We start from the raw sequence: 22646 nt of genomic DNA, 5'->3' as shown, positions 1-22646 counted from the left end.
TGTTTTATTTAAAGAAGTAAATATATTTTATATGTGTACGTATTTATTAAATGGTACGTATGCATGTGTATATGTTTTATAAATTAGTGTATAACTATATATAGTGTGTGTGTGTGTATATTTTAGTATATACACACACACACACATATATTTAACAGTACTATATATGTGTATATATATTTTATAGACGTATATATTTAACGTATACATGTGTATATGTTTTATAAATTAGTGTATAACTATATATATAGTGTGTGTATATATTGTAGTATATTTTATTTAAAGTAGTACGTATATATTGAATGGTACGTATATATGTGTATATATCTTCTATAGACGTATATATTTAACTTATACATGTGTATATGTTTTATAAATTAGTATATAACTATATATATAGTGTGTGTATATATTGTAGTATATATATTGTAGTATATTTTATTTAAAGTAGTACGTATATATTGAATGGTACGTATATATGTGTATATATCTTCTACACACGTATATATTTAACGTATACATGTGTATATATTTTATAAATTAGTGTATAACTATATATAGTGTGTGTGTATATATTGTAGTATATATATATTGTAGTATATTTTATTGAAAGTAGTATGTATATATTGAATGGTACGTATATGTATATATATCTTCTATAGACATATATATTTAACGTATACATGTGTATATGTTTTATAAATTAGTGTATAACTATATATATATATAGTGTGTGTGTGTGTGTATTGTAGTATATTTTATTTAAAGTAGTATGTATATATTGAATTGTACGTATATATTTGTATATATCTTCTATAGACGTGTATATTTGTATATATCTTCTCTAGACGTATATATTTAACGTATACATGTGTATGTGTTTTATAAATTAGTGTATAACATATATATAGTGTGTGTATATATATATTGTAGTATATTTTATTTAAAGTGGTACATATATATTGAATAGTACGTATATATGTGTATATATCTTCTATAGACGTATATATTTAACTTATACATGTGTATATGTTTTATAAATTAGTATATAACTATATATATATAGTGTGTGTATATATTGTAGTATATTTTATTTAAAGTAGTACGTATATATTGAATGGTACGTATATATGTGTATATATCTTCTACACACGTATATATTTAACATATACATGTGTATATGTTTTATAAATTATTATACATATCATTATATTATAGTATATATCTTGTAGAATATGTTTTATTTAGAGTAATATATATATTTAACAAACGTATATTCGTATACACAATTACATATGTAATTGTGTATATATTTTTTTAAATTCTAATGTAGTATATACTATATATATAGTGTCTATATATTATTTATTGTATTTAAAATGTATATAGTGGGTATATATAGTGTATATTAGAGAAAAAAAGATTGTTTTTTGATCGATTTTGACCAGGCTTAGGTGGGTTGAACCGGGTTAGATTTAGTGGGTCGGTTTAGGGTTGTTTTGAAATTTTTTACTATTGGGCCCGAAACCTGATCGGCCTATTTGACCAGGCCAGGATCCACACCGGCCCACAACCCGACTAACTTTCACGGGCCAGTTTCGGGTTGACCCGGCCTGGCCCACTTGACAGGTATAACTCCATGGGTGGAAAAGACCCACGGATGAACATTTAACATACCTCAATTGACGAATTATTGGGAGTTCTTGGTGAATTTCTTGAGAATTGAACTTGAATGTTGAAGGGCTAGGGTTTGTTTTTGAGATAGAATGATTTTAATTTTGAGAGGATCATGAAAAATAAGGAAATAATGTTGTTTTGTGACCTAAATCTCATGTTAAAATGAGGGAAAAAGACTGAAATCCCCTCTTGACTCGGGATTTAATAAGCTGAAAAACAGCCCAGTGACGCGATTGGCGACGCGCCGCGTCACTTAACCCAACGTGATAGGCGACGCGTCGTAATGACGGCCAATGTGTTACTCGACGCGATGCGACCTTATCGTGTTGACTTGTTGTTTTGAACATCTAAACGAGCCTCAAACCTCATTCAAAAAATCTGAAACTCACCCTAGACATGCTACTTACTCCCCTAATCATGAATCAACTCAAAAACTTACATCTCGAGGTCGAAAAGGTCACCTTTAAAACTATCTAAGTTTAGAGGCCAAAAATGAGACTAAGTCTCTGACACTTAACTAAAATTTCAGGTCTTGGGCCTCTCATGCATACATTATGTGCTGAATTGGACTAAGAAGCATACGGGGTATTACACATATTTGTTGCACCAGGTAGGTAATCTGTTGGAATATATAACTAACCTGTTAAATCGGATGAGTAATCTGTTGCAACAATAACAATAGATTACTCATCTATTGAAACAGATGACCGTTCTGTGCAACAGATCACACATCTGTTGCAACATATGAGAGATATGTTGGAAATGTTATCAACGGTCAATATTGTTTAGATTTTTTCCAACAGAAGGATCGTCTATCGTAACAGATGAATGATTAGTTGGAAAAATCAAGTCTTGGACATGTCCTATTGGAATAGTTGATAGGATTTTAACCATCAGAAAGTTCATCTGTTGCATCAGATGATTGATCTGTTGCATTAGATTTTTAATCCGATGGTCCCTCCGTTGTATCGGATGGTTGATCTGTTGCATCAGAAGGTTAAGCTGTTGCATCAGATTGTAAATTGGTTGGTTCCTCTGTTGCATCCGATGGTAAATCTGTTACAATAAATGTTTAATCTGTTGCATCAGATTGTAAAACTGTTGCATCAGATGTTTAATCTGTTGCGTCAGATGATTGATCTGTTGCATCAGATAGTTAATCTGTTGCATTAGAAGGTTAATCTACTGCATCAGATGGTTAATTTATTACATCAGATGGTTAATCTATTGCGTCAGATGGTTAATCTGTTGCACCAAGAGGTTAATCTGTTGCATTAAATGGTTAATTTATTGTATCAGATGGTTAATTTATTGCAGAAAAAAATAGTAGCATGATTTTGTTCAATAGAACAATAGCAATATCACCATTTTTACCAAAAACAAGAACAAATCAACCCAACACCGGGCACAACACCAAAAACACCACCATCATTATTTTGTTTGTACAAACACAAACAACGAAAATCAAACTTCAGAAAATGCAAATAACAACAAAAAATCATATTTCACTCCGAAAAGAGAAGAGAAGAAATATTAGAAATAAGGATTTTATTCAGACCGCATTTCAAATTAAAGCAACAATATTAAAATTATTGACCAACACTAGAAGAGAAGTTGACTCAAGTTACTCTTTTTCTTCAAAACTAAAAAGGCCATATTTTTTTATCTGTGAAAGAAGAAAAGGGACGATGAAGAACTCGAAGTTGTTGTGGCTGGAGAGTAAGGCTGTCACGTCGACTGATGATTGAAAGTTGAAAAGAAACTCGAAGCCCAACTATTTGTCACTGGAGGTTGAAGTCACAGGGGATTGAAAGGAGAAATTTGCAGAACTGTTAGTTGGGAGAAACTGTCGAGAGAGAGGAGAGAGACAGTTGATGATTTGGAGAGGAAAGGGGTGTGAGTTGATTTGTATTTTTGAAAAATTTTTAAAAAATTAAAAATATTAATCAAGTCCACAATTAACTTAATTAAGTTTCTTTATTATGTTTGACCCTTTAAATTGGTCAATGTCTTCAGTCCTTCATTCAAGACTTAAAAGACACATTTCCTTAAAAAAGTCAATCCTCTCGATGGAAGCTTCTACCAAGTTGAATTTTAACTTAATACAGAACTAATTGATCTTGTTAAATTATTATTATTATTATTTATTATTATTATTATTTTAGTAATCTCCTCTGCTCACTTTTCATTTTTTCCTTATGTAGCAGCATCAATTAGTATTCGCATATGATCTTATTCTTCGATTTTTGCTATTATTTTGTTTTTGTTTTTACTTTGTTCATCTTGCTATTTTATTATTATTATAATTCTCTTTTTAATCTTACTTTGATTTCACTTTTTTTAAGCTTTTGATTTATTTATCGAAAACAATATCTCTATTTATTTGTGTATGAACAAAATCTACGTACATATTCTTCGTATTGATATTAGGGAGCAAAGTGTAATTTGGCGTGTCCATAATATAATGGTCAATGGAAATTATTAAAAGCTTACATATATTGTATATTTCATGTTGGGTAGTAGGGGGAATTTTGTAGCGTAGACTAGAGAATCCTATACTTTCTTCTTTTCATAGGAGAACTAAAAAATTTTATTACGTTTAATATGATTAAAATATTGTTATGCATGGAGTACTGTGTAAGAACTTTTGAGTCTACTGTACTTTTGCCATACTATCTTTTCGGTTTTGTCTACTTTGCGAATCTTTCATGAAATAACTTCTCTTTTCTCGTCCGTCCACAATGTCTTTTTAAGAAAATAAAGAAAAAAAGACGGTTATATAGCTAGCGAGAATCATTTCAAATTTTCAATTATATGTTACGATATTATATTATAGAAAGGGACATGTGAATCATCGTTTTTGTATGGAATGCAATGGTCAACTCAAAAGTTAATACAACTAAAAGTTGCATGCACTAATTGTTCTTTAAGGTGCTTGGTTGTGTCAAAATTTTACACTATTTAGTTATATTCATTTTTCATTACATATAACTTATCTAATTTTTAATATATTATATGTTCTACATATTAAGGAGGTTTGCCCGTAGTATTCTTTGGAACATTTAATAGTGCAAAAAAAACCTACATTTTTGTACATAACATAAATCAAGGATGGATTTAGATTACTGACTAATTACGAATTCACGCGAATAAAGGTCCCACTATGTGCATGGTCCTGAGAAGGGCCCACCTCAAGGGTGCGTACGCAGTCTTACCTTTCATTTTTGTCAGAGGTTGTTTCCAAGGCTTAAATTCGTGACCTCTTGATCACATGGCAGCAACTTTACCAGTTACTCCAGGTCGTTAAAAATAGAAAGACCTACTGTATCGGGTAAAAATACAGCTAGTCCAACTCGTATAAAATTTAATCTAAAGATAGATGATGTATGTATTTGTCTCGCAAAAAAATGTGTTTTCGTATACTTTTACTTATTTTTATCCTAAGAAGAGTTTTTCATTAAGAAAAAAGAAAAATTAAAAAAAAAAAAAAAAAAAACATAGAAAAAATAGTAGTTGACTCAATAAAAAAAGTTGTTAACAGAACACTGGTCTAAGGAAATATCAATTTAATACCTTTATTTCCCATTAAACTTACTTACATCATCTATCTTTAGATTAAATTTTATACTACTATTAGTGGCAAGTTTTCCTATAAATCCTACACATATTAGTAAATTATTACCATTATTCATTTAGTAATAGGCTCAATAAAAAAGTTGTTAGCAAAACAACTGCCTAAGGAAATAGCAATGAATCCAGAACCACCAGAGCAAAAGCCTAGAATTTCTTTAATTCCAACAGAAGAGACAAGATCACCTAGAACGTCCGGAACAAGACTGGGACATATTACAAAATCAACTTAATATCTACAATTATTTAAACGTGAACCAATTTATTGTTATAACATTAACTTAAAATCGTTGTCATAATTTATAAACTCCAAATCTTGAATCCAGAGCTCAGGCTTAAACCCTTAAAGAATACTTATAAATAGAAGCTACTCCGCATTTGAGCTAAACCAGAAATCAGAATAGTGAATGACCTCTATCTCATCTCTCCATTCTCCTTCTTCATAAGAAACAATAATATCTCACTCCTTACAATAATCTTCCACAAATCATATCATACCTTATATGTAGGACTATATACTACATCTATCAAAACTTTATTCTATTTAAATTTTCTTATTTTTTAAAGAAAAATGGTGAAGTTTGTGGAATGTACCAATTGCCACACTACCTTACAACTCCCGCATGGTGCTCAGTCGATACGCTGCGCGGTCTGCTGCGCAGTGACTAGTGGCACCACAGGTCCTCGGAGGACCCGGTTATTATCGTACATGAACAACTACTTCCCTATGTCTGTCGGACGCACCCCTCTCGCAGCCGGTCAGACAATTCAAGCTCCTTCAGCCTTTGGCCGAAAGAGGGCTTTGATAATTGGTATTACATATAAGAAAACTAAAAATGAGCTCAAGGGATGCATCAATGATGCTAATTGTATGAAGTACTTGCTTGTCAATCGGTTCAAGTTTCCTCAGGACTCTGTTCTCATGCTCACTGGTAACTATTCTCTCTTTTATTACCACTTTTTTGCCAAATATTCACTTGGATAAGTGTTGAACTCCATGATATATACGGGCAGCAGCGGAGATTCAATAAAATTAAAATGTTAATAACTTACAAACTTAATAGTTGTAAAATACTGAATGAATTGAACAAAAGTTGGTTCATAGAACATAAAACTCTAGTTCTTGACGAATATTACTACTTGTGCCACTAGTAATGACCAAATCTTGGTTGTCGCCGTCAGCAGGAATCAGCATAATTGTCGATGTATATAACTTAAATTCTAACTGTGAAATATATAGTATTTTTTTTTTTTTTGGCGTTTCAAGTTTTTATCGAACTAGCTTAATGGATTCTTTGGTGCACCTTTCCTCTATTTGGTCAGAACTAGGCATCTGATGCATATAGTACATGATCGATAAGTTTAAAATTCGTTTTAGAATTTAATTTAGTTGTTCAATGCACACATTTTTAAAATATACTTTCCCCTTAAAAAAAAACAATTTAAGATGCCTATAGCTTTCTTCAATCACACAAGCTTTAAAGAAAGTGAACTACTTTAAAATGTATAAGCTAACTTGAGTTTAGAATGTCACAATACTTTATTCTTCTCCAATGCTTTATATGACAGTAGTTAATTTCTCGTAAAGTTAGATCTTTCTATACTAGTCATTATATATAATAACATTTCACTATATCAATCGATAATTATTTGGAATTGATTTTTTATAAAAAAAAAGGACAGTCCGGTGCACTAAGGGCCCCACCACAAGGATATATTGTGTATTGTACGCAGTCTTACCTTGCAAATCTACCAGAGACTGTTTTCAAGGTTTGAATTCCATAACCTCCTGGTCATATGACAGCAACTTCTTCAGCTACTCAAAGGCTCCCCTCCTGGTCATATGACAACAACTTTACCAGTTACTCAAAGGCTCTCCAACTGTATTTTGCTATAACAACCAAACAATATCCAAACAAACGATGTTATATAGAGACTTGATTGAATAACCTATGGAAATGAGATAAGTAGGTAACTATGTTGGACAAGCAACATCTGATATTTCGTGAGCTTTTACTGATGTATACCTTTTAACACCAATAGCTATATATGTTAGAAAGATTTAAGTTATATACACCGACCGATAGCATAAAGAACTTTTTTTACCATTAGTATAATGAGCTTAAATGGAGTGACGTTATGGCCTATCGGTAAGATTCACATAGCTGACCTCAACCTATTTGTGAGCACCAGGTGATTTGTTTCTATCTATCCAAATCTTGATGGACAGAGTCACTCGTACTTGTGTTGGTGAGATATAGCAGGTACCCGACACTACTATCATCACAAAAGAGGGGGGAGGGAGGGGGGCGGAGGAGAACCTAGTTGTGGTTATTGCTACTGGCAAAACCAATTTCTTTTTCATCTTCTTGTTGGTATTATGTATAGTGCTCTATCTAGTCCATTAAACTCATATTAAACAAACTTAACTTGAAATCTTCCATTTTCTCGCTTACAGAAGAAGAAAGAGATCCATACAGGATTCCAACTAAACATAACATAAGAATGGCAATGCACTGGCTTATGCAAGGTGTTCAATCAGGAGATTCTTTGGTGTTTCATTATTCTGGCCATGGGTTACAACAAAGAAACTACACTTTCGATGAAATTGATGGTTATGATGAAACACTTTGCCCCTTAGACTTCAAAACACAAGGAATGATTGTTGATGATGAACTAAATGCAACAATTGTTAGGCCTCTTCCTCGCGGTGCGAAGCTTCACGCCATCATAGATGCTTGTCACAGTGGTACTATGCTGGATTTACCATTTTTTTGTAGGATGGACAGGTCTGTATCACAACTTTTTATTCTACTTAATACTCAAATTTCTAGTAGGATAAACCCCTGCTATCTAAATATGAGTAGTTCTTATTTGACTTCATAAAAACAAGGAGCCCTTGGGTGTATTTGGTATGGAGAAAAATGTTTTTCAGGAAAATAAGTGGGTATCTTAACTATTTTGTGGTGTTTAGGTTAGCAAGGATAACTATTGTCCCAAGAGCATTTAGGTATAATTTGGCTAAAATCAATGATACTAAAGCCAACACTCTACCCTTTAACACTGACCCAAGACCTGATCCTAGCATTGACCCCGACTCAGAACTTGATCCTTGATCCTTGATCCAACCCTAGCCTAAGCCTAACCTTAACCCAAGATCCAACTCCCAAACTTAAGTCAAAAGCTGACCTTGACGTCAAGTTGGGGTGGGGACGAGGTGGAGGTCGAGAGTTAGGTCTCGAATCAGGGTGGGAGTTGGTTCTCAAGTCAAGGTCAAGAGTCATTTCCCGGGACGGGTCAAGTGGTAAGGTTGAAAGCTAGAGAGGTTTGAAAAATATTCTTAATTTCTTACTTTTGTAGTAAAGTCATTTTCCTTAAATTGGAAAGAAAATAAGTTATTTAGAAAATATTTTTCATAGCATTTACGCCAATCAAACATGAGAAAATTGAAAATATTTTCTTTCATCCCAAACACACCCTATTGCTTCTATTTTTGTCAAATTCGCCTTACTGCTCCACTTAGTGGAATAGCTATCAAACGCCTTTGTTAAAGAGTGTGCAAAAGACTTATGCAGAACTGGACGATATGCATGGGAAGACCATCATCCTCTAACGGGAGCATGGAAAGGAACAAGTGGAGGAGAAGTCATATCCTTTAGTGGTTGTGATGATCATCAAAAATCTGCAGATACAGATGTAAAATTTGCTTTGCTTTTCCATTTTCATATTTTAGTTCTTGAAATGGAACTAAATAGAGTAAATCAACCTAAGTAAAGCCAATTGAATGACTTACTTCTTGATGACAGAGTTTATCCAAGGTCACTTCAACTGGTGCAATGACCTTCTCTTTCATTCAAGCAATTGAACGCGGACATGGAATTACTTATGGGAGTATTCTGAACGCAATCAGATCTTTCATCCGCAGTTCTGATAGTGATTTAGGTAGTAACATCGTCACTTCTCTTCTCACAATGCTGATTACCAGAGGAAGCGATGGCTTTGGGATGAGACAGGTAAATAAGAATACATTTATTGTTATCGAACTGTTCTTCAGGTGTAAAGGGGCCTTGTCTAAGTTAATTGATCGCTAGAAAATAAATATTTCCAGGAACAATATTACTCAAATGATGTTTGAAGTATATATATTTCAGTGTTTACCTTTTGGTTGCAGGAGCCCCAGTTGACTGCTAATGAGCCATTTGATGTGTACACCAGAAAGTTTTCACTATAACATCGTAACTTTCATACAGTTTGGGCGCGGCGCACATATTCTTATTTGAGTTATCGGAGAGAGAGAGAGGTATTCCTACTAATTCCTTTTGAATAAGGCTACACTCCTTCAAGGCATTGAAACTATTGAGAAGAGAATCTTTGTTAGCATCTCCATAGATTTCTAGTTCTTTAACCTCTGTATTGCTAAATTTACTTAAGCTTCTTGTCTTCTTTTCTGTCTTGATTCCCAATCAAAGAACAAATGTAACATTATTGGCTTACCTCCAAGAGAATATTTGTGTTTCCGTTTAGTGGGGAGTTTTGATACAAGAAATATTTGTATGAACACACTTTAGAATGGGCAGCTCGTTTATTCAATACCGGACCATCCATAACAGTAATATCATCTTCACAAGGAAATGTATGAATTTCTGGATCAAATGAGCGGTATCAACTGCAGGATTGGAAGTATGTTGAAAGTACATATTTCTGAGGAAGAAAAGAATAGATTTCTTTTTGTCACAGAGACGATACCATATCCTTTCTTTTCTTAAATTTGATAGTTTGGCACTTTGGCTTGTCATAATAAATCCCTTTTATAGGGAGGAAAATGATACTAAATCTAGAGGACAACAGCTGGCAGGGATAATGTAAACTGCTAATTCAATAAAATTTGGTGCTTTACTCCTCAATGATAGGAGACCTAATTAAAATTTGGCACTAGCATTAACAGAAATATATATATATATATATATATATATATGAACAGTGACAAAGGCCTCTTTGACCTTCAAGTTCACACTGGACATAGGCTAGCATGAATCTTTTTTGTCATAAGGTGATGTAGGCAATAGCATCATGTATCCTATTTTTCAAGGCAAAATCTGCTTCACACATCATCAAGTCGAGCTAAAATGTTTGTTTCCTTTCTCAAGCCCACCAAAGGTATAACTACATACTGTAAAAGGAATATGCTACCAAGATACGGATAAAGTCTGCGTACACTCTACCCCTGCCCAGATCCCACTCGTGGGATTAAGCTGGGTACGTTGTTGTACTGTAAAAGAGACCGTTCAAGGCAACAATCCAAGTAATGCTGACTTCTGCAACAGATATTAAATGTATGAAACCAAGGGTTACATGTGAGAACTTGAAACTGACACAAACAAGTGCACCCCAAACTAAAAATTAGGTAGCACGAGACTACTGCATAATTCTTTTTGAACAATCTATTCTCATTACTGTAGTTTAACATACAGCTTAGATAGCAGCAAAACAGACATGTAAAGAAACCTTGTTTGAAGCATTTATTCAAGTAATGTAGGACTTGGAAATAGAAATCATCATCATCATCAGCTTATGCAAAAAGGGTGAAGTAGTCTATCAGATACAAAGGAAAAAAGAAAGTTCGCCAACGACAACGATCATATTGCTATTTGCTTAACCAGTGAGAGCAGCATTAAGGGCACTGTGTACATCAACTCCAATCTGGGCTTCAGCTTTTTCTACATCGGTTGATGCAGTGCTTAGCTTCTGAGTGAATTCAGTGAGGCCCTTTTGAACCAAATTGGGGTCGATGCGGTCAAGAGGTACAGCCTCAATAGCAATTATATCCGCATAAGAATTTGAATGAACAAATGCAAATCCACCACTCACAAAGTACTTGTTCACATCGCTGCCCTCGTGAACTGACAAGACACCAGGTTTCAGCTCAGCAATTGTTGCCACATGCCCAGGTAAAACACCCATCTGTCCCGTCGTAGCAGGGATTATAACCATGTCAACCTGGATATAATTGCATAAGGAAGGAGTGATAAAAGCTTGAATCAGATTTTTCAAAGCTACTGATGCACATTCTCTCATAAGCATACTATTAAACCTCACACAAGTACTACACCACATAATTTGGCAACTGTTGAAACATTGAGCTAGAAAATGTTTCTCTGATTTATTAATATTCGGGCATATAATGCTAAACTTAATGAGACAGTGCCAGAAGCTGGATTATATAAACAATTTGCGGAGCACCTTGGAAATTAGCCCAAAATTTAACACGACCAAGTTTTTCACAAGGCATAAAGACTCCCCATTGATCAGATTCACTAAATTTTTAATACCAATTGAACTGCTACATGAAGGTTGTTGCGCTATTGCCTTGTAGCATAAACTGATCAATTAAACCAAGTGAAACCAAATTTATTTAAATTACACAAGTGGAAGAGCATATTATTAGTTGTTTTTCCCATAAAAATGACTGCTAACTAATTTACTCTGGGAAAAGAAGATTTCATAAGGATTTCTGCAGGAAATTACTACTATTTAGCAAGTATGAGATACAAAATACTTCAGTTTAGAAAACCCTCATGAAACAAAGTTTGATTCACTATCACTACCACATAAACTTTAATCCAATTGATCCCTTAGAAAACAATATCGAGAGTGGGTAGTTCAATTTGTTTGATCTAAGTTTGGTTCATGTTCCAAATGACAACAAACCTATGCATTTTGGTTATGTATATCCAGCAAGTTAAACTATTTTCCTATAAATTCTTTTGAAATATGTCGGGAATTGTAAGCTCAATAATTTATTTCGAAGGAATTATTTTGTAAATGTATGTGAGAGGCCAGCAAAAATGTATTCGAAAAGCTAAATAATTTTACTCGGAGAAGATGCAAAGTGAAAGCATTTGGCAGCATGCATGCCATACCTTTAGACACTAGTCATGTGTGGTGACATTTGCATGAATTGTTGAAGACAAGTGTCAAGCACGCTCGGCTTGATTTGAACTATTCATCTTCCAAATATACTTGCAGAAAATACATCCAATAGAAATATTAGATAAACTCCCAACATTGTTCCAACTCTCCCTCTCTTCCTCACAATTTCAATTTAACTTTTTTGCATTCACTTTATAATTTTTAATTGTTTTGACTTTGGCTTCTTTATTAAATAATCCCTAGTATAACTTGCTAATGTTGATTAAATTTTGTTGATTCATGTATCCTCTATTTTATTAGAGAGGGCTTGTTTAATCTTGGGAAAACATTTCACGCTGCTAAAATAGTTTTAGGACAGTGCTCAGCTAATGTTTCTATTGTATGTGTTTTCTAGCAAGTATACTTGAGGGGCTATTTATAAGGAAGATGAATTAATCAAATCAGGTCAACTGTTCCTGACACTTCAACAATTCATGCAAATGTCACAACACATGACAAAGTATAAAAATAAGCGTCTAAAGTCATGGCATGCATACCGCCAAGTGTTTTCACTTTGTCATCTTCTTTAAGTAAAATTATTTAACTTGCTAAATACATTTTTGTTGGCTCTTCAAATACATTTGCAAAATAATTCTTTTGAAATAAATTATTTAGCTTACAATTCACCACATATTTCAAAAGATTTATAAGAAAAGAGTTTAACTTGTTGGATATACATGACCAAAATGCAACATATTAGGTGTCTTTTAGACTATAAACCAAACATAGATCAATAAGATTTAACTTACAGAACTGTTGGTGAAATATAATATTTTTATGAGCCAATAATTCTTATTGTAAGCTAGAGATTATATCAATCACATTTTGATTGTAATTTTGTTGTTCAACATGGTTTTGCGCCAATAGGCCATGCGCCTACTTGGTTATTCATGAGAGATCTAAAGATTAGGCCAAAAATCTCATAAGAGTTGCCCCACTCCACTTCTCATACAGATGAATTCTTCAAGTATATATTGCTTTAAATACAACATCCTTAAGGATTATGAATTCATTAAGAGTTAATAACGCATCCCTCATAACAAGTGGCAGTTCAAGCACTCCCAATTAGTGCATGGTTGCGTTATTGTCTTGTAGCATAAACTGCTCAATTAACCAAGCAAACACAAATTTAAAATACACAAATGGAAGAGCATATTATTAGTTGTTTTTCCCACAAAAATGACTGCTAACTAATTCACTCCTAGAAAAGAAGATTTCACAAGGATTTCTGCATTAAATACTATTTAGCAAGAATAAGAAACAAAATGCTTCAGTTTAGAAAACCTTTATGAAACTAAGCTAGCGTTTGGCCATAGATTCCCAAATATTTTTGCAAGCCATTTTTGGGTAAAAATTTGGGGTGAAATTTCACCATGTATTTGGACATAGTTTTTGAAAAAAATATTTGACTTTTTAAGAAATATGATTTATACTCATACGTTCTAAAAACTATTAAAATTATTTATAACTTTGTATTATCATTTTATAATGAACTTGTTTCATGATAAAAATTGAACTCATAAACTATAAGCTCCAACCTGTTTATAAACAACTTCACACGTCAGTATAGGAGCTACTGAAGTTTTCTTAACTAACAAAGGAGCATCCAATTTTAAATTTTTTTTTTTTTTTTGATAATCATGGTGTCCCGGCCAGCATCCAATTTTTCTATTTACATTACTTTTAGCAAGTGTAATGCAACAATACTATTACATCTTGAGTCAAATAACAAGGTTTATAAATGGGGTTGGTTGGCAAATAGATATTAGTTGGAATTAATAAGCGGCGGGGTATTTTATAAAATCTAAAAATTTGGGGTAAATTTTAAATTTTTAAAAGTTCTCAAATAATAAAACTTGGCCAAAACTAGTTTTTTCTAGTTTCTAGGAATTTGGATCATTTGCCAAATAATGATAAATTGTATGACCAAACACTTTATTCAAATTTTTCTCCAAAAACTACTTGAGATATCTATGGCCAAAAAGATCACCTCTGAGTTCAATGCCCATTAGCCAAAAACTTCTCATTAGCTTTTTACTCCTATTCTATGTTTTAATCTATAATTAGAGGTTGCAAAGTCTAGTTTACCCTTGAATCCTTATCATCCTTGACAAAGGAGATGAGGATGAGAAATGGTAGTGAACAACTTGATTTATATCATTTAATAGTATCTCTTTGACATAAAGATAGTAACTAAGGTTTTAGATTGTTCAAATAGCTACACTTGTGAGGTGTTCGAAAGAACCCATTTATAAGATTTTGATGTTTGATTGACAAATTAACACTAAATACCTATAATCTAGCTTATCCATGACTCATAGCTAAATCTAGACAAATGTTCAATTAGTCATGCATGAACCCACACTTCCAATAGCATAATCCCAAGTCTCATTCCCCACTTAATTTCAACTCTAAGTTATATAAACTTCGAATTGTGCATTTCTACCGCGATTAAACTGTTAACTACAAATCGTTTGAAGCAAAACACCCCCACCCCCCACCCCCCCTTTTATTTTCTCATTTGATTTAAATTGCATTAGGAGTCAATATCTAGAAACTCCCAACACCCCCCAATTTTATTTTCTCGTTTGCTTTACATTGCATTACGAGTCAACTTCTAGTAAATCCTAACACTCAAGATTGAATTCCGCGTTCTAATTCCCTAAGGATTCGACCTCGATTCTAGTTGGATAAATTATATTGACGACGACCGCTTATACCTTCAAGGTGTAATTTGAGTGTCATCATGAAGCAAAAAAGCAAAAGTGTATTCCATTTCTAATCTTGAAGGCATTCGATGAGTTCTAATACAGATTATGTCTCATTTAGAAGTATTATTTTACACAACTCAACAAAAGAGGCCGTTGAATTTATCTTTCAAGTGTAGTTGGATTTGGCTTTAAAACATCTTAAGCTAAGATTGTGTTCCACCCTATAAACTTTCTATTGCCTGTCACCTTTCTTTTCCAAGATCTTAAAATATGTACAACAGTATCACCCATTGCCCAACAAGGGCATAGAAATATCAAAAAAGGGTATCATAGCTGATATGTTATATTGGACAATGTAGAAACACTTGATTTTCTAGTTGTTCTTCACATAAGCAATATCGGTGGCATGGCAAGAAACGTCTTCTTTGGAGGTTGTTTTATGTTAAGCAAGCTTCCTCAGCAAAAATCCATGGAACAAGCCACCTTGTAAGGTGCTTTTGTCTTGTGCATTTCCTTTCAATAACATGATCTAATTTATTAATCCAAGTCTGTCAGCATCCTGTAGCAAGAATTAACTGTGCAACAGCTTTTGTTGCGTATCATCCAATCTCTTTAGTAACTTTCCTTCGTTACTAAAGAAACCCTTTGAGAGAAAACCAGTGAACTACAGAATTCAGCTACCAGGTTCATCACCCAGTCATTCAAAATGTCTTCTAGACATTATGTTGCAAGCCTCAATCATTCTACAATCCTCCCAAAAAAACTTCAGTTAACCATGCATCCATCTGTAAAGATCTTGAAATTTTTCCTTCAAAACTCATGCCCAATAAGTTCTTCCTATAATCCCCAACTTTGCAATCAATTTTCTCCAAAAATACAGGCTGCACAGATATTATTTTTGATCAGTACATAAGGTACCTTATACTCTTTTAGATTGCTACCCCATGAGTGGTTCTAGCTTTCTAGGTACACCAGGAACCATCTACCTCATTGTAAGCACTTGAAATTATTTGGATTAGTTTTTCAGGTCTGATTACAAATTAAACTTAACCCAGCGTCGTTTGGGTTGAACAGTTGACTTGGACTACACAAACTAAATAAGTCAATAATAATTTCAGGTTCAAGGCCCGCTTCATCTGGACATCCACACTCATGCCACGTATTCAACAACATCACTTCCCAATCAAATCATAGGCCAATGATATAATATCACATGCCCAAATGATGTGGCATGTCAAGTCAACATAAAGACCAATCAATGGCCAAGAAGTTTCAAAACATGTTTCAACCAATAAAATACAATACTATCACATAACGTGTGATAGATTTGATGACTCAAGCGAACCAATCAAATTGAAGAACTCATGACGAACTAACTTCTCGTGTAACTATAAATAGGAGTCCTCATTTGAGAATATATCAAGCAAGCTAAAAGAATGCTAGAGAATATCTAAAGAAAAAACATTCAAAATCTTCCTCTACATCGGTGAGCTTAGAAAGTGATATATCCAAAGTTCAGGTCAAGATTTCAAGCACGTGTTTCCAAATGAAGTGGTACATGGCATTTTCTGCCCTATCTATTCTTTCATGAAAATGTACATTCTGTGTTCTCATGTTTCAACTAGTGATAGAGAAGCACATGGGACATCCTTTTCTTGCACTAGCGAAGGAGTGTATGAAACATGCTCTTCTCCCGACTCAAAAGAGTACACGAGAGATCTCATCCTTCAAGATTTGGTGAAGACTTATGTGAGCTTCACATTAATCAAGAGTTGGCAGAGAAGTACATCGAATGTCCCACCCTTTAAGTGGAACGACCTCTTCTTGCCACTTGGCGATAAAGTGCATGCGCATGAAGCACCTTTTTTACACGGCTGAACGAAGGACAACATGGAGCCCATCCTCCAAACATTCACCAAGATGTCGTGAAGTGTTCCATATTTCATATTATGGTGTGAGAAAACGAAGAAATGCATAGTATGTCCCTTATTCAAGCATTAACGAAGAAGTACATGAAGCACTCTCTTCTCGAAGCTTCGCGTCGAAGTGTAAACTGTCTCCTCCTCACGATTGGCAAGAGATCTTAGAGTACCTTTCTTTCCTAAAATGTTGCAAATGACGTACTTTGATTCTTCTACTCAAGAACAAAGATTCAAGGGCTCTGGGCTTTTTCTTGACAGGATACGGTCTTGACAATAACTTTGTTGTTGGATTTGATCACAAACAAAAAGGTTTTGAATGTTTTTATTTTGAAACTTATTCATTCAGCTTGCTTGATGTATCTTTGGTTTCTTTTACCTTACAGAAACCCCTATCTATAGTTGTGGGAGAAGGGAGTTTGTAACGAGTACAATCCTTTTTTCTTCAATTTGACTGGTTCACATAAGTCATCAAACCTATCACAAAAGCTATGTGATAAGATTGTATTTGATTGGATGAATCATGCTATACAAACACTTGACGACATTTAATTGGTTTTTACATTGACTTATCATACCACATCACTTGAACGCATGATATCATTTGATTGGCATGTGACTTGACTAGAATGGCATGTCACTGAATACGTGGCATGGGTTTGGTCCTCCAGATGATGTAGACATTGAGCTCAAAACTAATAAAATGAACTTATTTAATTAGTAAAGCCCAAATTAAGTGTTCAATTCAAACATGAAGTTAGGCCTTTGTTTGAATCACATATTTGGACATCAATAATTAACATACACTTGTGCCAATATTTCACAAACTTAATAACTTAGCACAAATTTTGTAAGGCCCAGCATCATGTCCGGCCAAGCTTCTTGGGAGCCCAAAGTGCTTATTTTTTGGCCAACTAGATAGACAGACACTCAAACTTGGCCCCAACTACTTGTTTTATACTTAAACTTTCCCAATGACAAACAAGATACAAGACAATTCAACTCGACATAAGTAGGTCTTGTGGACACCCAGTGCTAACATGGCATAATGTGCCATAATGCTTGTACACCAAATTTGAGTGTGTGAACCTTTAAACTTTGTGTTTTAATTTTCTTCTTCTCGATAACATTACTCTAGAAACCTCTTTTTCATAATTGAATCATCATATCCACTTCATTAATAAATCCTTAGATCTTTGATATCTGATCCTCTATTTTTCTTACTCTTGATGAGTGTGCTCCATTTAAGCAGGTTGAAGGGTTTCCTTTATCTATTATCTTGCTATAACAAATCTCTTCTCACTTTATTAATTTTCTTTCTCAATCTTGATTGGCGGAAAAACAAGAAAATCACATAAGTTAACAAAGAATCTAGCACACTATTAACTACTCATCTTCACCAAGTAAAAACAATGGCTTCTTCCCGCTTCCAAGCCACTTTCATAGCTTTCCAACCCTCTCTGTTATATCTGCTCTATCTGCTCTGTGTCTAGCACCAATAGGAGACCTAATGCATAGTAGGTGAAGTATCAAACAAGCGAGAAATCCAACCAAACTACCTATCACTAACATGAATACGGATCTCCTTGTTTCAAGCCTCTTTAAGCAAAAAAAAAAAAGATTGCTTCAAGTATTCTATTTATGATTAAAGAGCACTTAAGTGCTCACATAAATATTTACCCAGCTAATCTATATACTACCGAATCATATTTCCTTAAGCATATTGGTAAGAAGACTCCAATTAAGATGATCATAGCCTTCTCAATCTCTAACTTACATAAAACTCCCAATGTATTCCCATTGTGTCTTGCATCTAGGCATTCATTGACTATACCTATTCATGCGACATCCATGTTCCGCCTTACCCTAACAAATTCATATGTGCAATGTGCATTATCAACCAACTTGTACATCACTCTTTTTGAGTCTCGCTGTTGATATCTTTGAGTAATCTTCCAGAGGCTCGCAATTAGACTTATAGGCCAAAAATCCCTAAGACTCCACAACTTCAATCTTATTGGGAGTTGAGGGCCTTAAGGCTATGAAAGTGGCATTGAACCTCCTTACAAACCTCTCATGCTTTAACATCAACAATGGAGTTAGCACCCTTGAAAATTTGGGTAACTATGGTCAAACACTAGCTAAGAATTGTAGGCATCCCCGAACAGTGCCCTTTCAAAAAGTCTCAACAGCCAAGGCAGAACCTAGGCCGAAGAGGGGGTTTGGAAATAGTTTTCAGCCGGCCGTAGACGCACCTCAATTAGAAGCTCACTAGTTGCGTAAATTTAAGCATGCAAATGACATTTTGGTATGTAACTCTATGAACTTCAAATCAGTTGAATCTAAATGGAGTCTAGTACTCGCTTTCTTCTATTTTATAGTACACATCACCATTTGGTCTATTAGAAACCCCTCTCTATCTCTAGTTCTCTACAACGTAGGAGTAGAAGCCATATATGGAATTACCTATGTTGCTCGGACTCGGCGGTTATGCCGTTGAACCCGTCCCGACACGACACCGGTACGGACGCCAGAGCGGGATTCGTCTCGGATTTGGTCAAACGAATCCGGAGACGTTGACCAAGAAGAAAGTTGGCATCGTTATCGAAAGGGAGAAACCGTCAAAAGGAGAAGATCGACGACTGTGATTGTTGTCGCCGGCGAAATCGTCGCCGGAATTTCGATGGGGAAGAAAGAGAAAATGGTATTATGCTCAGATTTGTGATTGTCGGTTGTCGCCGGCGAAAGGGTTATTGCCGGCGGAAGGGTTATCGTCATCGGAATTTTGATGGGGAAGAAAGAGTAGAATGCTCAGATTGTGCTTGTCGGCGTCACTGTTGATGGTCCTATTTTTTGATAATTGTATTTTTAAAAAAAATAAATTATATTAAAAAAGGTAAACCTAATTTATTTAGATCTGGTGAGTGTTTGACACATTTTAAATACTACTCCTCATTAAAAATAATTATTTTCTTTCCATATAAAAAATACTATTCCTAATTTAAAAAGTAACTAAAAAAAATTACCTTAAAAGTAAAAAAAAGTAAAGAATATTTTTTAAAAAATGAAATTTCCTTGACATACAGGAAAAAGTAAATTGAAATGACTGTTAAATATGGAACTATATTTATAATATTTAATTTTTTAGCCGAATCCCCGCACCCATATCCATAATTGGATTCGCATCCCCGAATCTTAAAAATTAAATTTTGACGAATCCGACTCTCAGAATCGCACCCGTCTCGGATACCTGCACCCGAGTCCATGCAGCTTAGGGAATTACACTAGGTATCAGTGGCGAATTTATAGCCTAAATTATGGGGCACGTCACACACGTGAACCCATAGTATCTCCATAAAATTAGATTGGTATGATACTAGCTGTTGGCACCCATGCTATAACGAGGCTAAATGGTGTATTTGGTTGAAGGTTGAGTATTTTACCTAGAGGACTAGAGATCAATTCTCACTTAATACAACTTTTTCCTTTTTCCAAGTGGTGCATCTATGTTTTAGAAATTCTAGATTCACCTCTCCTGTGTATGTTGTTGTTGTTGTATCACCATTTGGAAAGTCAAAACAATTCTTTTTAACTACAGCTTTTCAAACATTTTCTACATATTTGTAATCAAAAAAATAAAGATATACTACGGTACACCATCACCATTTGATCTATCAGAAACAGCCTCTATCTTTATGAGGTAGGGTAATGTCTGTGTAACTTAACCTTGCCAAGACATCACTTGTGGAACTAAGTGGGTATGTTTTCGTTGTTATATCACCATTTGGTCTAACAGACTATCTCTACGAGATAAGGGTAAGGTATGCATACACTCCACCCTCCCAGACCCACTTGTGGGATTTCATCAGTATGTCATTGTTGTTGTAGTATCACCATTTGGAAAGCCAAACAGTTCTTTTTTACTACAATCATTTCAAACATTTTCTACATATACATATATATCTATTTAAAAGAACCAAATCAACAAAGGAAAACCATATATATATATATATATATATGCAAATTCAAAAAATCAGCAAGTAATCTTCTTTTTAAAACATTTACAAGAAGTAACAGAGTAAAACATTGCCAGTAGTTCCACAGGAAAAGTAGGAGTAATCCTCACTCAACAACGACGACGACACCACCACCAAACCCAGTGTATTCCCACAAAATGGGTGTAATCCTCACTCATTTTTAATAAATCAGAATCCCAATTCAAATCGGAAAACTTACCTTTATTCCTACAGCTCCAACAATCAACAACGCATATCACACAAGTAAAATCTCACAAGTGAGGTCTGGGGAGGGTAAAGTGTGCACAGACCTTATCACTACCTCGAGGAGGTAGAGAGGCTCTTTCCGAATGACCCTAGGCTCAAGTGTAGCAACACATTAAAGATAATATGGTAACACCGGATAGTGCAAATCTACCATAAAAAACCCACACACTACCCCTTTCCCCGACAGCTCAGAAGAGTACGGAAGGGCAAAATTGACAATGAGCTTCGACGGAATTTCTATCAACATTTGGAAAGCCAAACAGGTCTTTTTTACTACAATATTTTCAAACGTTTTCTACATATATTAAAAGTTTAGGATATAATTTTCAAATCAGTCAATCCAAATTCAAATCGGAAAATTAGATACTTACAGCTCCAACATCGAAAACACCAATCACATATCACAAATAACAAAATCCAAAAGACTAACATCTTATTCATCAACATTACCTCTTTACCAGAGAGTTCAGACTTCAGAAGAGTACGGAAGGACAAAATTGACAGTGAGCTTGGATGGAATTCGTATCAGCATTTGGAAAGCCAAACAGTTCTTATTTACTACAATATTTTCAAACATTTTCTACATATTTGTAATCATAAAACTTTAGGATATAATTTTCAAATCAGTAAATCCAAAAACAAATCGGAAAATTAGATACTTATAGCTCCAACATCGAGAACACCAAATCACATATCACAAATAACAAAATCCAAAAGACTAACATCTTATTCATCAACATTACCTCTTTACCCGACAGTTCAGAAGAGTAGGGAAGGACAAAATTGACAGTGAGCTTTGACGGAATCGATGACGGAGTAGGCGGTCGAGGAGTCATGAAAGCAGATGGAGTTTTCGGTGGGTCAACATTGGGAATTGCTTTGGTCCATGCTTCGGCGAATTTGGAATCGGCGACGGACTCCGCCGGGAGATCGGTGGATGAGAATGGGCGGCGCCACCGCATTGTGCTGGTGGCGGCTCTAGTGAGGAATCGGGAACTGTGACGGAACATTGTTGGGCGGAGAATATGCTACGGAGATTGGTGGTGATTGGGGAAAGTGATCGGAGTTTGGTGAAAGTATATGAGGGTTTGATGGAATGAGTTAATTTTTGGATCCTAAAATTTCTAGCTATTCAAGGCCCAAATGTAAAAATTGATAATTTATTTGGTTCATTTTACGAGGGCAAGCAACATAAATCATAAATCAGCTTGGACTTAATTATAGAAAATTTTGATACATTATATAATTATTAAAATATCAATTTTAAGTTTGTCAAGATATAATTTTTTGATATATTCAATAAAGATTTTCTCTATAAATTATGGGAAAAATACTCAGAAAAATATGTGAACTTTGATTAGATCTACAGTTGAGCATATTAAATTTTGCGGGGTCCTATTACCCACCTAAACTTTTCTAAAACGGATTTAATTCCCTCAAAACGCTATATTCAGTTT

At 34.4% G+C, this 22646-nt stretch overlaps 2 protein-coding genes across 2 annotated transcripts; one reads left to right on the top strand and one right to left on the bottom strand.

Moving 5' to 3' along the window:
• Positions 1 to 5643: 5643 nt before the first annotated feature.
• Positions 5644 to 9897, top strand: LOC107871154 (metacaspase-1). The gene is made up of 5 exons (XM_016717971.2): positions 5644 to 6239; positions 7766 to 8096; positions 8883 to 9003; positions 9114 to 9320; positions 9479 to 9897. The coding sequence occupies exons 1-5, from the start codon at positions 5879 to 5881 to the stop codon at positions 9536 to 9538; spliced, it is 1080 nt and encodes a 359-aa protein (XP_016573457.2). The 5' UTR covers positions 5644 to 5878; the 3' UTR covers positions 9539 to 9897.
• An 836-nt stretch (positions 9898 to 10733) lies between these two features.
• Positions 10734 to 22405, bottom strand: LOC107871153 (ATP synthase subunit delta', mitochondrial). Its single transcript, XM_016717970.2, has 2 exons — positions 21933 to 22405; positions 10734 to 11304 (listed from the first exon to the last, which is right to left on the bottom strand). Exons 1-2 carry the CDS (start codon positions 22197 to 22199, stop codon positions 10960 to 10962), a joined length of 612 nt encoding a protein of 203 aa, XP_016573456.1. The 5' UTR covers positions 22200 to 22405; the 3' UTR covers positions 10734 to 10959.
• Between the last annotated feature and the right edge of the window lie 241 nt (positions 22406 to 22646).

Source organism: Capsicum annuum, chromosome 5, assembly GCF_002878395.1.
Source record: "Capsicum annuum cultivar UCD-10X-F1 chromosome 5, UCD10Xv1.1, whole genome shotgun sequence".
Taxonomy (NCBI): domain Eukaryota; kingdom Viridiplantae; phylum Streptophyta; class Magnoliopsida; order Solanales; family Solanaceae; genus Capsicum; species Capsicum annuum.
This window is presented reverse-complemented; position numbering and strand designations above follow the sequence as displayed.

Excerpts from the sequence above, each read along its gene's own strand:
- LOC107871154 (XM_016717971.2), top strand. The coding sequence starts at position 5,879 with ATGGTGAAGTTTGTGGAATGTACCAATTGCCACACTACCTTACAACTC. Across the intron at positions 9,004-9,113 it reads AAAAATCTGCAGATACAGAT|AGTTTATCCAAGGTCACTTC; the intron begins GTAAAATTTGCT and ends TCTTGATGACAG. Across the intron at positions 9,321-9,478 it reads ATGGCTTTGGGATGAGACAG|GAGCCCCAGTTGACTGCTAA; the intron begins GTAAATAAGAAT and ends TTTTGGTTGCAG.
- LOC107871153 (XM_016717970.2), bottom strand. The coding sequence starts at position 22,199 with ATGTTCCGTCACAGTTCCCGATTCCTCACTAGAGCCGCCACCAGCACA. Across the intron at positions 11,305-21,932 it reads CTGAACTGTCGGGTAAAGAG|GTTGACATGGTTATAATCCC; the intron begins GTAATGTTGATG and ends AATTATATCCAG.